The following is a 14,151-nucleotide window of genomic DNA, read 5'->3' as shown; positions in this document are numbered from 1 at the left end:
GGGGAGAAGACCACATTGCTGCCACACAAATGTCATCCAAAGACTGACAATCTGCAAAGGCAATGGAAGTAGAAACTACCCTGGTTGAATGAGCCCTCACTGGTGTGGCTAAGAAAATACCCTCTGAAGAATAAATAAAGGAAATACATTGTGAAATCCAACTGGAAATCGTGACTTTTGAAATACCCCTGCTTTTTTTCTATTAACAGAGAAGGCCACAAATAGTTGGTCTGAACACCTAAATTCTCGCGTTCGATGTAAATAAAAGTGAAGTTGACAATGAACATCCAATGTGTGCAGAATATATTCCCCTTTATCGGAAAAGTTAGGGAAAAATACTGTTAAGTGAATACATTGCTTGATATTCGCTGATAAAGCCACTTTAGGCATGAAGGATGGATCAGGTTTTAGAGACACTCTGTTCTTGTGGAAAATTAAATAGGGTGGCTTGACAGTAAGAGCTTGAAGCTCTGAGACTCTCTTTGCCAAAGTACTTGCCACTAAAAATAGTCTTCCTGGAGAGAAATTTAATGTTGCACGAAGCCGCTGGTTCAAAGGGAGGTTTTGTTAAAGCCTGAAGTACCAAAGTCAAATCCCATGGAGGAGAAGGATGTTTAACAGGATGCCTTAATAGAAAAATCCCTTTTAAAAAGAACTTACAGAGGCGTGCAGAAAAGGTTGAATCATCACTAAGGTGAAAATTTGAAATAGCTGCCAACTGTACCTTAATAGTAGAAAAAAATAGCTCCTTCTTTAAAGACAGAGAGGTCAAGAAGAGAAGTATTTCAGGAACAGGGGTGGAGAAGGGGTCTAAATTCTTATTCTTCGCCCAAACCGCAAACCTCTTTCATTTACTGGAATACATTTTTCTGGTAGAAGACCTCTGGGAAGCAAGAATAGTCTTTTTCATGGGTGAAGCTAGCCTGGACTTAGCCAAAATCACAGGAAGTGGACATACCACGCTGTCAGACGTAGGGTCTAAAGATTCGGGAGTGGTAGAAGAGAAGGATAAGATAGCAGATCCGGAATTGGATTGAGCACCTAGAGTGGATGCCTCAAATGAGACCGTAGAAGTGGGTATCACACCTGCCCAGGCCAAAAAGGGGCAATGAGGATAATTTGACTCTGGAGGCGTCTGGCTTTTTGAAGTACTCTGGGGATTAGGGGTAACAGAGGAAAGGCATACAGGAGACCCGAAGGCCAATCATGGGAGAACGCATCCCTGGGGGATTCCCCCTCTGGGGGGGATCAATGCAAAGAAGTTGCTGCATTTGTGGTTGAGAGGAGATGCAAACAGATCGCAGCTTGGATAACCCCACTGACGGAAGATCTGTTGAGCAACCATTGGATTCAGGGACCATTCATGAGGAATCAATATAGTTCTGCTCAGTATGTTCGCTAACATGTTGGATACTCCGGGAATGTGCGTTGCAATGAGAAAGTGCCCCGTGGCCATCGCCCACTCCCAGACCCTCACGGGCTCACAACACAGCAGATAAGAACATGTGCACCCTTGCTTGTTTATATACCACACAACAGCCATGGTGTTGTCTAATAGAACCGCAATCGTCCTGTGAGGAAGGCAGTCTTGAAAGATTTGCAATGATAAAAGGACTACTCATCTCCAGAACATTGATGTGCAGTTTGGTCTCTGCGGGCAACCAAGTCCCTTGGACTGTCTGTCCCTGGAAATGTCCCCCCACCCCAGAAGGGAAGCGTCCGAGGTGACTGTCACCACAGGAGTTGGAGGAATGAAAGGTCTGCCTACTAGGAGATCCGGAGATTGAATCCACCAGAGCAGATGCTTGTGACACACCAAGGTAAGCCGAATGGGAAAAGACAGAGGATGCTGCCACTCTGACCACTGAATTGCAAAGGTCCACTGAAGGACCCTCATGTGGTACTGAGCCATCGGAACCAAATAAATGGCTGTAGCTCCAAGAGCCCTGAGAATGAGTGAGACTGGAGAGCAGGTTAGCTCCAGTAAGGTATGAACCTGGTCGCGAATAAGCGACACCCTTCGAGGAGGTAAGGCTGCAATCTGAGATGTGGTGTCCAACAGAGTGCCTATGAATTCCGATTTTTGTGTTGGAGTCGGGGAGGATTTCGGAATGTTCACTGTGATCCCCAGGCAATGGAACAGGGAGAGAATGTAGTGAATATTGTCCAGTAGTTCATGCCTTGTGGGGGCCGTCAGGAGCCAATCATCCAAATAGGGAAAAACTTGGATTCCCTTCAGTCAGAGGTGAGCAGCTACCACTACCATACATTTGGTGAACACCCGGAAGGGGGGGGGGTGAGACCAAAGGGTAGGGCCCGGAACTGGAAATGATTGACTACTAAGTAAAAGTGGAGAAACCTCCTGGACAATTGATCCATCTTTACTTGGTAGTACGTGTCCTGGAGGTCTATTGAGCACATCCAGTCGTTGCTGTGCAACAGAGGCACAATCGACTGTACAGTGACCATCCAAAACTTCGACTTCCGCACGAACTGGTTCATTCAACTGAGATCCAATATAGGATGTAGGTCCCCTGTTTTCTTTGGAACCAAAAAGAAGCTGGAATAAGTTCCGGATCCTCTCTGTGCTGCGGGGACCTGTTGGATGGCTCATTTCTGAAGAAGGCTTATGACCTCCTTTTGGGCTGCCTCTTCTTGATTGGGTGGCACGTCTGGAAGAGGACTGAATGTTGGGGGAGTTTCCAAAAAGGGAATGTAATAACCCCTGGATAAAACTGCTAACATCCACAGATCGTTTGTGATACTTGCCCAGGTTAAGGGGTGCAGCGATAATTGACCCCTAACTGCCTCCAATGAAGGACAGTCATGCAACACCTCAGGGATGTTGTAAAGGTTTCTCAGAGAAGGGCTCCCTGGAACCTTGGTTTTGCGGGCCTCCTCTGCCCCTCGGCAACATCTACCATTGAAACCTCTTCCCCGTCCCCTGGAAGAGGAATCCTCCTGAATATCCTGAAAGGGAGACTGTGCCTTCCTGAACCACACTTTCTTACTCCCCTTCTGGGTCTTAGAAAAGGACCTTTGAGGGGCAGAAAACCTGATCCCAACAGCCGACAAGGTCTTCCCTTCCCGCTCACCGCAGGTCAAAGTGTCTTTCACAGTGGGACCAAAAAGAGTGGAACCATCGAAGGGGGCATTAACAAATGATGGCTTGAAGGCCTCTGCAAACCCGCTCAAGCAGGGCCAGGCATGACGCCTAACAGAGATACCAGAGCCCACAGCCTGTGAGGACCCTTCCGCAGTGGGGGAAATGAGTCTCATGGATGAATTCACCACAGAATGAAGGGTTGACAGCTTTGGAGAAACAGCCTTGAATTCCTCCTCAGACATGGACCCAGAGAGGGATGAAGACAGTTATTTTACCAAATCCCTCTGGAGATGGGTAAAATGCACCAGGTAATTTAGAGCTTGCAGACTGAAAGCAGCTGAAGCAAACACCTGCTTTCCAAATCTGTCTATGGCCCTCGACTCATGAATGGGGGGATGGACAGAAGAACTCTGCTCTGTCAATTCCTTTTTGGTGGCAGCGGCCACCACAATAACATCAACCAGGACCGCTTTGGACCAAAATGTTCTGTCTGGGGGAGGGCTCAAAAATTTGTCTGATTTCTTGGGCACTGGCTCCACAGTATCTGGCTCCTTCCAGGCCCTGCTGGCCACAAGATCAATAAGAGGATCAACAGGGGGGACCACCCAGGAGGTAGATGGCCCCATACCGAAAGCCTCCAGGAAAACGGATTCTTCCGAAGACGGGGTTTGGGTAGACCAACCGCCTTTGGCCTTGAGGATCTCGAGTATGTCTCCAAAGGAGACGTCCTCCGGCGGAGATCTTGGGGACCCATCACCCTCATCAGCATCTGTGTCCTTAGTAAGAGACTCCATAGGGGAGTCGAGATGTCTCCTCTTACAAGTCCTTTTCCTAGGAACTTCCTCTGCCGGGTGTGGCGGGGAAGACTCAGAAGAGGAAGGGATCCCTGTGGGGGGGATATCCCCCTGGAGACTAATTTAGATGGGCTGACCTAGAACAGAATGAGACAAGCCACTCAGAAAATGGGGCTGGGTAGGAGAATCGTGCATGGGAGAGGCAGCTCTGATAGCAGAGAAGGATCGTTTAGCAGCCTGGAAGGTGGAAGGACTAGAAGAGATTCCATCCCCTCTCCCGCCAACCAAACCCTGGTGGAAGAAAGGGTGGATCCCCCCCCCCCAGTCCCGCCACTCCGCCGGACCGGAACTGCCAAAGGCCGAGGCACCCAGAGGAAGAGACCGGTCTGAAAAACCTGGGCCCGAATCCAATCCCATGGATGCTGGCTTGACAAGAATGGAGGGACTGTCCTGGGGAAACAGAAACAAAGTCAGCCATTGATCCCATCAGGGGAAGGGCCTGAACTATGTCCTAAAACTCTCCTAGCCTCCACTCAACTCAACAGTCCCTAAGAATCCAAGCCACTGGTTGGATGAGGAGCGATCAAAGGAAAGGGGTGGGAAATTGGATCCCTGACCTATGGGTTGGGGAAGCCAGAAGCCCCAAATCCATCTGTGCTTTCAGGAAGGCTCGCATCATCCTGTCCATATCCATAGGGAGGACACTCCTGGAAGATCAGAAGGAGATGGAGGACCTACTAGGAGAGTCACGCCTGGAGCTCGAGTGTCTTCTCTTGCGTTCCCCTGGAACAAGATCTAGCTGGAAAAGACAGCTGCTTAGGGGGCAAAGGATCCAATGAAAGATCCTCCACTATTATAGGCTCCGGTATGACTCTCGGATCCAACCAAATCAGAACCGAGCTCAACAAATGATCCAAGGAAATAATTCTCGAATCCCTCGGATCCAAAAGGGTTGGATCCGAAGGTATGGTGCTCCCCTCGGATCCGAAGGTCCGGAGCCGAGGTCCCTGGATTCGGGGGGAGACATCAAAGTCACCAGATCCGAGAGCTTAGGGTCCGAGCCCTTGGATCCAAGAGTGGACTCCCTGGGTGACCTAGGACCCGAGGATCTCGGATCCGAATTTGCCCTGGCTGGAGTTGGATCTGAGGACCTAGGATCCAACAGCCTGGGACACTTGGCCAGGGCCTCCTTGACAGATGCTTTCTTTTTAGCCCCAGGAGGGCCAGCCTTGGCTGGGGAAGCAGTGACCAAGGGCCCTCCTATGACCAAACCCTTAATTAACTACTTATTTCAATGGTCGACCAAAGCCCTCGGGTTGAATGCGGCACAAATGCCGCATTCCACCTTGAGGTGGTCACTGCTGAGACAGTAAAGGCACTCCTCATGTGAGTCAGAAATAGGCATTTTCCACTCAAGAGGAGCACCTTTTAAAACTTAACGGTTTTTCAGTCATGGCCTAACCACAAGCAAAACTGGAATCTGCAAACAAGCTAAGGTTCAAAGCCAAAAATCCACCCAGAACTCTCACACAAATTTAAGAAAGAACTCTTGTACACCACAAACAACTAGGCTGAAAACAAAACCTTGAGGAGAAAGGGACTTAACAAGGTTAAGACTCGACCGGGAGGGGATAGATAAGAGGAAAACTACCCACTAACACTACAAACTCAAAAATAATAAGAAATTTCAAAATTCTGAGCTAAATGCACTTACACTAACAGGAGCTGAGCAATCTGCGTCTGACTGACTGAACTGCAAACAAGATCTGAGGGAGTTTAGGACAGCAGAGCATTATGGAAGGGGAGGAGCTTGAGCAAAGCTGTGTTCTGAGTATGCCAGCTCAGATCCAATATCAGATTCAAGACCCTAATGTGAGGAATGGTGACTAGATAACATCAGATCAACTGGTTCATTTGGTTATGGTTTCAGAAAAATAAAATTATTCTAAGTGACTATCAGAAGAAACACTCTCCTCAGAATCAGAATCCATCGCCTGAGGGAAAAAGCACATAAGTTGTTCCCTCAAAATCATTTTCCTGTTCAACATTTGGGCAATCTTCAAAAATACGGAATTCCTTTATCACTTACTGGTAACACTAGAAATAGAAGGGTCAATAGTTTGAATTAAGCCATATTTTAAGCCCAGTAAATCACTCCTGTCTAAAATAAGAAAGACAAAAGAAGATAACTGTTTAACTTTCTGCTTCATTTTGATGTGAATTTATTTAAAACTGACTCCTGTCAGGCATATCCCCCTCACCCCTGGGGACAGGCATCCCAGTCTGGCTAGGCAGAGAGACATTCCCTGCTCATTCCCTCAGGACTGACAACAGTGTTTCTCCTTTGCCTGTCAAGTGCACTTCAACAGCTACAGAGGTCATGCTTAACTCTTGTTCAATGGTGGCTGAAGGGACTACACCAGAGGGAGACAAGGAAATGATAAAGGATCTGAGGAGCCAAAAACAGCCACAGCAGTCTCACTCATCTGCAGATGAGGCAAATTTGTAGCCTTAGACTACAGACGGGGCAAAGGCTGTCTGGAAATAGTCTCATTTTTGTGGCTGGAAGAAAGACCCAAGGAAAGTAAACTGTTCCATGGTGAAGTCAAAGATGAAGCCTGAAGTCCAGGTAAGACTGACAGCAGTAGCTGGTGAAACATGTAAGTATTAACTGTGTAACTTTTTCCAAAATTAACCAAAAATAAAACACAGTGAATAGCATTTTAAACAGTTAGCCAAGCACCCAAAAGTAATTAACTAAAGGTTCAAATACAAAAACGAAAAAAACTTAGTTTTAACCACTTTTTCTACAAAAGTAAAAAGTTGCACTTTACACTACAAAGTTACTGAAAGTCACATGATAGGCCATAGAATACTTTTTTCCTAGCTTAATTTCATTACTTTAACAGAAAAAAAACAAAATTTTTGATAAAATTATTACTGTGGATGTTTTTCTCTTCCCTAATGGGAACTTAACTACCTAGCAATGGATAACTGTAAGTTGACCACTGATCCTTAAAAACCTACAAGAGAACCACTTGCAGACATCAGGAAAGCTCATAAGGACTGGGCACCCAAACTGTTGATTTGTCGAGCTGCCAACAGTTCGGGCACGTGGAAGGTGCCCTTAAGATCTTGAAGCTCACCAACTGATACATGCTACCCAGGATATACGGCTAGATTCAATAAAGCCTACACTAAGTGTACACTACTCCGAGTGAACAGACAATGCAGACTTAACTCACACTGTCTTCCTCTTAATTTTAGTTTTCCTACTGATAGTCTTGCAACTTTGAATACTGACAGGGATTCATAAAGGTTACTACAAAGTGTAGACTACATGTACACTTAGTATAATCTTTCTGAGTTTCTAGAAAGCACAAAAAATGTGATAAGAATTTTACTGAATACATATCGTGTACACTAAGTGTATACTTAGTATACCACTTAGTGTAGGCTTTATTATATCTGGTCCATAATTTATATGGTTAAGGATACTGCAGTAGTGATTAAATGACGAGCATTTGAATGTTTAATTAAAATAAGCTATGGTTGCTTTTGATTAAAAAAATTAAGAATGTAAATAACGCAGTTTACTTTCTCAAAATATAATCATATGCTTCCATTACATGTAGGCTGGACCCAGAAATCTACCAGGGGCACCTAGAAAATGTGGGTGCTCTTATCAATGAATACTGTGCAGGCAGAATGTTGTCAACTGAGCTTGGTGAATTTGTTGTTTTGTTCATGACTATTTTCTTTTTTAGATTTACTTCTTACTGAAAATAATAGTTTTTTGCATTTATCTCAGCTAAAACAACATGGAAAGAAAACTGTTTCAGGTCATACTGAGAAGGAGTGGCTTAATTTTTTTTTATGAACATTGTGTACAGACAGATAAAGGAGGAAAAATGTATAGATGTGGGTTGAGTTTTATGACATGAAATAGAATATTTAACTAATCTAAGAAGATTAAAACCGTGGAGAATTACATTAAAACAGACTCAACTGTACCATAAGGAGCACAATGCACTGATTATTGCTCACTGGTCCTTGGAAGTAGCATCTTCATTTGCTAGGGCAAGAAGGAGTAGCATTATTTGTTTCTAAGAATTGCCTCTTGCAGGTGGAAGATATATTATTAGATATTAATAGTTATGTACAGCTCAAGCAGTAAACAGCTGCATTTATTTATGTATATTGTGTATTTACCTCTAGGGATGATCCAGTAAGAACGTAGAGGTATGAAGAAGGACATGGTTGCTTTTCAAGATGGTATTGTTATATATACAGGAAACTGGAAAGTAATTAGTACTACAGAGATTAGAGTTATGCCCAATATTTACTGCATACCATGTATGATGAGAAACGTTGCAGCTTATGGTAAAGTGATGGATCTTATGTCTGATATCACACACACTTATTATTCTAGTAGATGTAAATCTAGATCATATATTGACAAATTCTACATTACTAGTGAACATGTTTGTCTAGTTAAGGAGGTGAAACTGCATCCCATAGTAGGATCAGATGACACACCCTTGGAGTGTTGTGTACACTAGTCTCTTCCTGATTGAAGAGGCACTAGCATTTTTCTATGTGCTTTCCAAAATAATAAGTCTTTGTCAGTTGGTGAAAGAAATTAACATAAACTAATATTAATATTTTGTGGTAGATTTATCAGTGTTTTAGATATGGGAGGAAATCAAAGACCTCAGCAAAAGCCCATATGAACTGAAGGAAGTTGGAAACCAAACCAGTGAGCCAAGTGTTGCATGGCAGCAATGCTTACAGCTGCATCACTATGAAGCTGCATTTCTCAGTGTTTACCTGCTGTGATTCCAAGCTTGCTTCTTTTAGCTTCTCCTGTAATGCCTCTTTGCTCTTCTTTAGCTTCCTAATGTTTTCTTCAAGATTCTGTAAGATAGAATGAATTAAAATGATAGTATGAATTAGAATGATTCACAATGAGATCATCATAAACAAAAAGGAAGAAACTAAAGGGCTGTGGTTGACTAAGTTTGCAGATGACTGAAAGCAAGGAACAGTCATTGAGTCCCCAAAAGACTTAGTATCCTGCAGGAAGGTTTATCCAAAATAAATAACTGGTGCCAGAATCATGGACTGAAACTTTCCAAAACAATGCATCATCAAATCCACTGGGGAAGTCATCTACCCCAGGGGACTACTAACTTGACATTACACCCCTAAGAATTGATGCAGTTGTTAGGAATTTGGTAATTTATAAGGACAGTGACCACATTTTTGACCAACATGTGTTCTCTGTCATAAGAAAGTCCTTCTATATTGCACAGCTTGTAAATAAAGGGAATGTGTCTAGATCTAGGGATGTCATAGTTTCCCTTTACTCATCCTTTATTAGGCCAGTCATTAAGTATAATGCCCTCTATGGCATGTATCTGTCCAAACACATGCAACAACTGGAACGCCCACAGAGATACCTTACTAAAAGGATACAAGGCCTAAGCAATATGTCCTACACGGACTGACTCAAAGCCCATTCACCATACTCTATCCTACAGACTGCTAAGACGTGACCTGTGTCTGGCATACAACACTTCCTTTTACCAAGTACTGATTGATTTACTGCATATTAGCAAGTTACATGGAATCAGCCATACTCGGTCAAGGGATCTAAACCTCTTCTGCAACATCAACAGAAAAGTTTGGAGGGAGAGGTTTTTCTAGCAGAGGATACTGCTGCTCCACAACAGACTCGCCATCCATGTAAAACAAAGCTCATCTCTGTCCATACTGAGTTGTAACTTGGATCTATGAATGGGAAACAGAAAATTTATCCCAGGACTGCCCTCTGTACTACTAATGGACAAAGGCAGCTCCTAAATGCATTACCCCATGCATGGGTCCCCCCAAATTATTTATGGTGTGATCCCAGTTTTTCTCACTGGAGGCAATATATAATTATTGACCACGGAAAGGGTAAGGCCAATCTAACACCAAATAGGATAGGTTAAGTCAAGTCCCAAAAGGGAAAATGGTCAGGCTTATAATGGTCTGCAATGGCAGCTAGCCTAGTACTAATCCATGAACCTTTAAGAACAACACAGCAATGAGTGAAGAGTAACTCTACAAGTTAAACAAGATGAGTATGACACTCTATTACATTTAAGCTTGACAGCTGTTAACATATTCAGTACTTTAGGGCCATAAACTGAAAAAGCAGAAAGTTACAAAGCCATGAACTGGAAAGAAAAAAGTTAAGATATCAGAGTCAGATAACATTATGTATGCACAATAAATATGCTACTAAAATGTCCATTAAGGTCTTCTCCTCACTTGGATTATATTGAAAAAAAAACTCTCTGTTTATGAAGCTCTGTTGTTTCCATTAACTGTTAAGGTTCAAGGGTATCTCCTTGATACATTATTCTAACTCTGTACTTGAATCTCTAAGGTTCCATGTAAGATAACTGTATTCATTGTTTGGCTGTTACAACTATCTTTCCTAGTGGCTAAAGCCACAGTCAAAAATGGTCCATTCTAATCAATGCACTAACCCACATAAAATATTAAATAAATTAATAAAAATAGGAGCATGATGCAATGCAGTTCTTAATGTTTAAGTGCACTGTTACAAGTTAATGCAATTTTCTTTCTTTCTTTAAAAAAATGTTACAAATTAAAAAAAATCACAAGATAAGGAAGAAAAGGAAAAAATAATTTTAAGAGAAGGTGTGGTCTAGTATAGTCTATTTCTGTTACATTTCACATGCGTAGTTTTAGTCATTGTTACTTGGTCCTCTATATATTTCACCAATAATAATTCAAGTACTCTTTATATAAATTTCACCAACTGCACATTAAAAAATCAGGCATTGGATCAGCCTTCCAATTATTCAGAATCATTCTCTTTGTTACCATCATTGCCAAAGTAATTTTTAATCTATGAACTTTGTAAATGTCCATATACGTATATAACAAATACAATGCTAGAGGCAAAGGTAATAACTCATCTGTCAAAATATATACCAGCTCTTGTGTTTTCACCCAATATTGGTGTATATTACAAGTTCACCAACAATGATAATCATCATGTTTAGTATGGCAATGCCAACACATTGAGGAGGCATTAGCATGTATTAAGAAAAGTCTAAAAGAAGTAACGTGTATACCAGTAATTATCATAAACTGGATAAATCTGTTTCTTATAAACTAATGGTATTTATAAATTTCATTAACATTTTGTAACCATTCATTATCAGTCAAACTTAAAGATAAAAAGTGTTTTAATTTTTATTTCTCTACAAACATATTATTCACTTCCTCTCATTGTAAGATTTTGTAAATTAATTTTAATTGTTTTTTATGGCAATAAATTCATGCTTCCTGCATTTATTATTTTTCTGATACAAATCTACCATGTCTGCATATAATCTACTTAGAGGAGGACTATTTATCTTGTTGACAAAGTTCTTCCTGTATACACACAGATATCGATAGAAATAAAAATTATGGCAAAGGATAGCATTTATTTATGAATACTTTTCCCACGGACTCTTAATTTCCTGAAAGAATGCTATTATTGCTGATGTGTAAGGTGCAAAATATTTGATTATTCCAAAGTCTGAAAAGTGCAATTTCATTAACTTTGGAAAAGGACAATTGAATTTAGTCAAACCAGCTTTAATTGATTCCATTATTCTTTTATGAGAATATTTAAAATTTCTAATATTTGTAAACACATTTGCCACTATGTATTTGTGTATATCTGGCATAGCCAATCCTTCTTGAACCTTAGGAGCAATCACTTTTTCCATGGAAGTCTTACTGACCCTCCTTTCCACAAAAACTTTTTAAAAATACTTTTCATTTGAGCTATCTATTTTAATGTGTGTGTGTGTGGGGGGGGCAATACATTCTAAATGGGAAATGGCAATCATTTTCACAATATCAATTCTGCTGAACATAGAAAAATGCTTGTTTTCTAATCTTTTTAGGATTAATTTAGCTTACTGAAGATGCAGAGTAATGGGTATTTTGTACAAGGGTATCAAAAATTGAGTTGAGTTGAACACCTAACATTTTTCTTTCAACTACATTGGGTATGGATGCCAATCTAATCAAATATCTGTATTCCTTCAGCTTTATTATAATTTATTTGATATTGTATCAAATCACGAACTTCATTTAACATCTTTGCAATACTTTCCATATCTCTGCTAATATTATGTTATGATCATTAAAACATTTGCATAAACGAATGTAGGCATTAAGTTTTTTATTAATTAGAGAAGCTATAATTGTTTATTGAAGTTTATATAACAAAGGATTTATGGCTAAAATTAAAAGTGCTGCAGGTAATGGACAACCTTGTCTTACTCCCACAGACAGCAAAAATATGAAAGAATAGCCTTTTGAGCTATTCGAAGTAAGCTAAAACACCAAGCAGTAATAGTAGAAAATATCTGTAAATTAAACTCCAAACAGTTGTAATAAACAGTAAAAAAATCTTCTTGTGATCAAAATTTCTTCACTTTTGAAAATAAAAACAGCTTCACGTTCTTTGTACCAAAATAACAAATCTTCTTGTCGTGATTAAAAATAGCTTCACTTCTTAGTAACAATAAATCTTTATTGGGTGAATCTTACATAAATCAGCAGATAAGCACTGTGCTTATGTAAAGAAACTAGAAAAAAATCTTGTGTTTATACATATTTCAGAAACAAAAAGAAAAATCAACATTCTATTTAATTCTATAGAAACGAAACATACAATAGTGATTGGTTAAAACTTAATTATATCTTAGAATATATATTAGAATATAGGTAGTTTTAATATTCCAGTCGTTACCTTGCTTCCAGCTTCTGTGTGACTGAATGGAGTGTTTGCAGCCAGGAAGCTCAGCAGTAAAACTTGAATGAGAGAACTTTGAAAAACTGTAGTGCTATAAGACTTATAAATGCACCTATAAAGATATAGTAATTGGGGTCCAGGTGTTTGGTGTTTTTTATAGATAGATACATACATGAGTACCATTAGGTGTTAACCATCTAATCAACTATGTAGGCTAACTTGTCTAATACACATACTACACTATCCACTGTCTGTGTGATGGAATAGAGACTCTCTATGCGGGAAATCAGGAAATAAAATCTGACTGGGTAAAAAAATTAAAGGCTTGTCTGCTATGGGTCTTTGTAATTTGGGTTATGCGTGATTGGTATTTTTTTATACAGACACTAAACATTGTTCTTGTTGGTGTACAACAGATTATCAGTTAAATAACAGTATTTTTTAAATACATACGAGAATTTACATAATAATAAGGATAGTCCCATAGATACTGTAAATTTAGTTACTGCCTTATTGTTAAACTTAAAATGTGATTCTGATGAAATGCATAAATTGTGAATTTTTGTAATTATTGGCAGAGGAACTGCATAGTTTTCTAATAATTCCCAAATAAAGGTCCTATTGATGAAATCAAAAGTTTAGTTGAATCTAATTTAATTAAATCTAAATAATTTACATTTAGATACCATTTCAACTTGCCATATTAAAGCCTGCAAACAAATATTTGCTTCTGACAATTTCCTATTGGGACACAATTCAAACTGCATGGGATGCAGTACTTTATTCAAAAGTGCTATTAACTTCAAATTAATCATTTTTGCAATGATTTTATAATCGGAATCAAGTAAAGAAATGTACTGGCTTTGTTCCATCGTTCTCTTCTTTTTTATCAGTACTACTTCTCCAATATTCATAGACTGTGGTAACTTCCATTTTGGAATTGTCTTAAATTTCCTATTTTATGCAATAAAGGAGCCACTTCACCAATATATGTTTGATTAAATTCCGTTATACAACCATCAAGTTCAGGAGCTGTTTTTTTTTACTCTTAAAAGATTTAATATTATTAATAGCTTCTTTTATATCTTGCAATCTTATTACTGGATCAACAGACCTTAGTTCTATTTTAGGGATCAAAGTTAACCGTGTTTTAATTTTAATATGTATCGGAAAGCCCATTCTTTATTATAGACGTTAACAAAATAGTTATTTCATCAAATCTTAGATATATTTCATCATTTTCTCCTAACTTCTGACTAATAATGTTTTTACACTTCATTTCCAGACACTGAGGTGCAAAAAGTTTCCCTGACTGGTCTAAATGCAAAAAAATATTTTTAAATATATTATGTCTAATCAGTTTCTCAGCTGAATATCGCAGATCACGTGGTTGTTATTTTAGCTTCCCAAATTTG

At 39.9% G+C, this 14,151-nt stretch overlaps 1 protein-coding gene across 1 annotated transcript in view; it reads right to left on the bottom strand.

Moving 5' to 3' along the window:
- The window catches only part of CCDC150 (coiled-coil domain containing 150), a 2,807,665-nt gene that overhangs the window by 209,490 nt on the left and 2,584,024 nt on the right, over positions 1–14,151 (bottom strand). The window contains exon 25 of the mRNA XM_044070503.1: positions 8,731–8,817. Coding sequence (XP_043926438.1) covers positions 8,731–8,817 — 87 coding nt within the window. The remainder of the gene's footprint in view (positions 1–8,730; positions 8,818–14,151) is intronic.

Source organism: Protopterus annectens, chromosome 4.part1, assembly GCF_019279795.1.
Source record: "Protopterus annectens isolate FY-2018-M chromosome 4.part1, PAN1.0, whole genome shotgun sequence".
Classification (NCBI taxonomy): Eukaryota; Metazoa; Chordata; order Ceratodontiformes; family Protopteridae; genus Protopterus; species Protopterus annectens.
The sequence above is the reverse complement of the archived record's forward strand: the minus strand, read 5'-3'. Positions and strand labels throughout refer to the sequence as shown.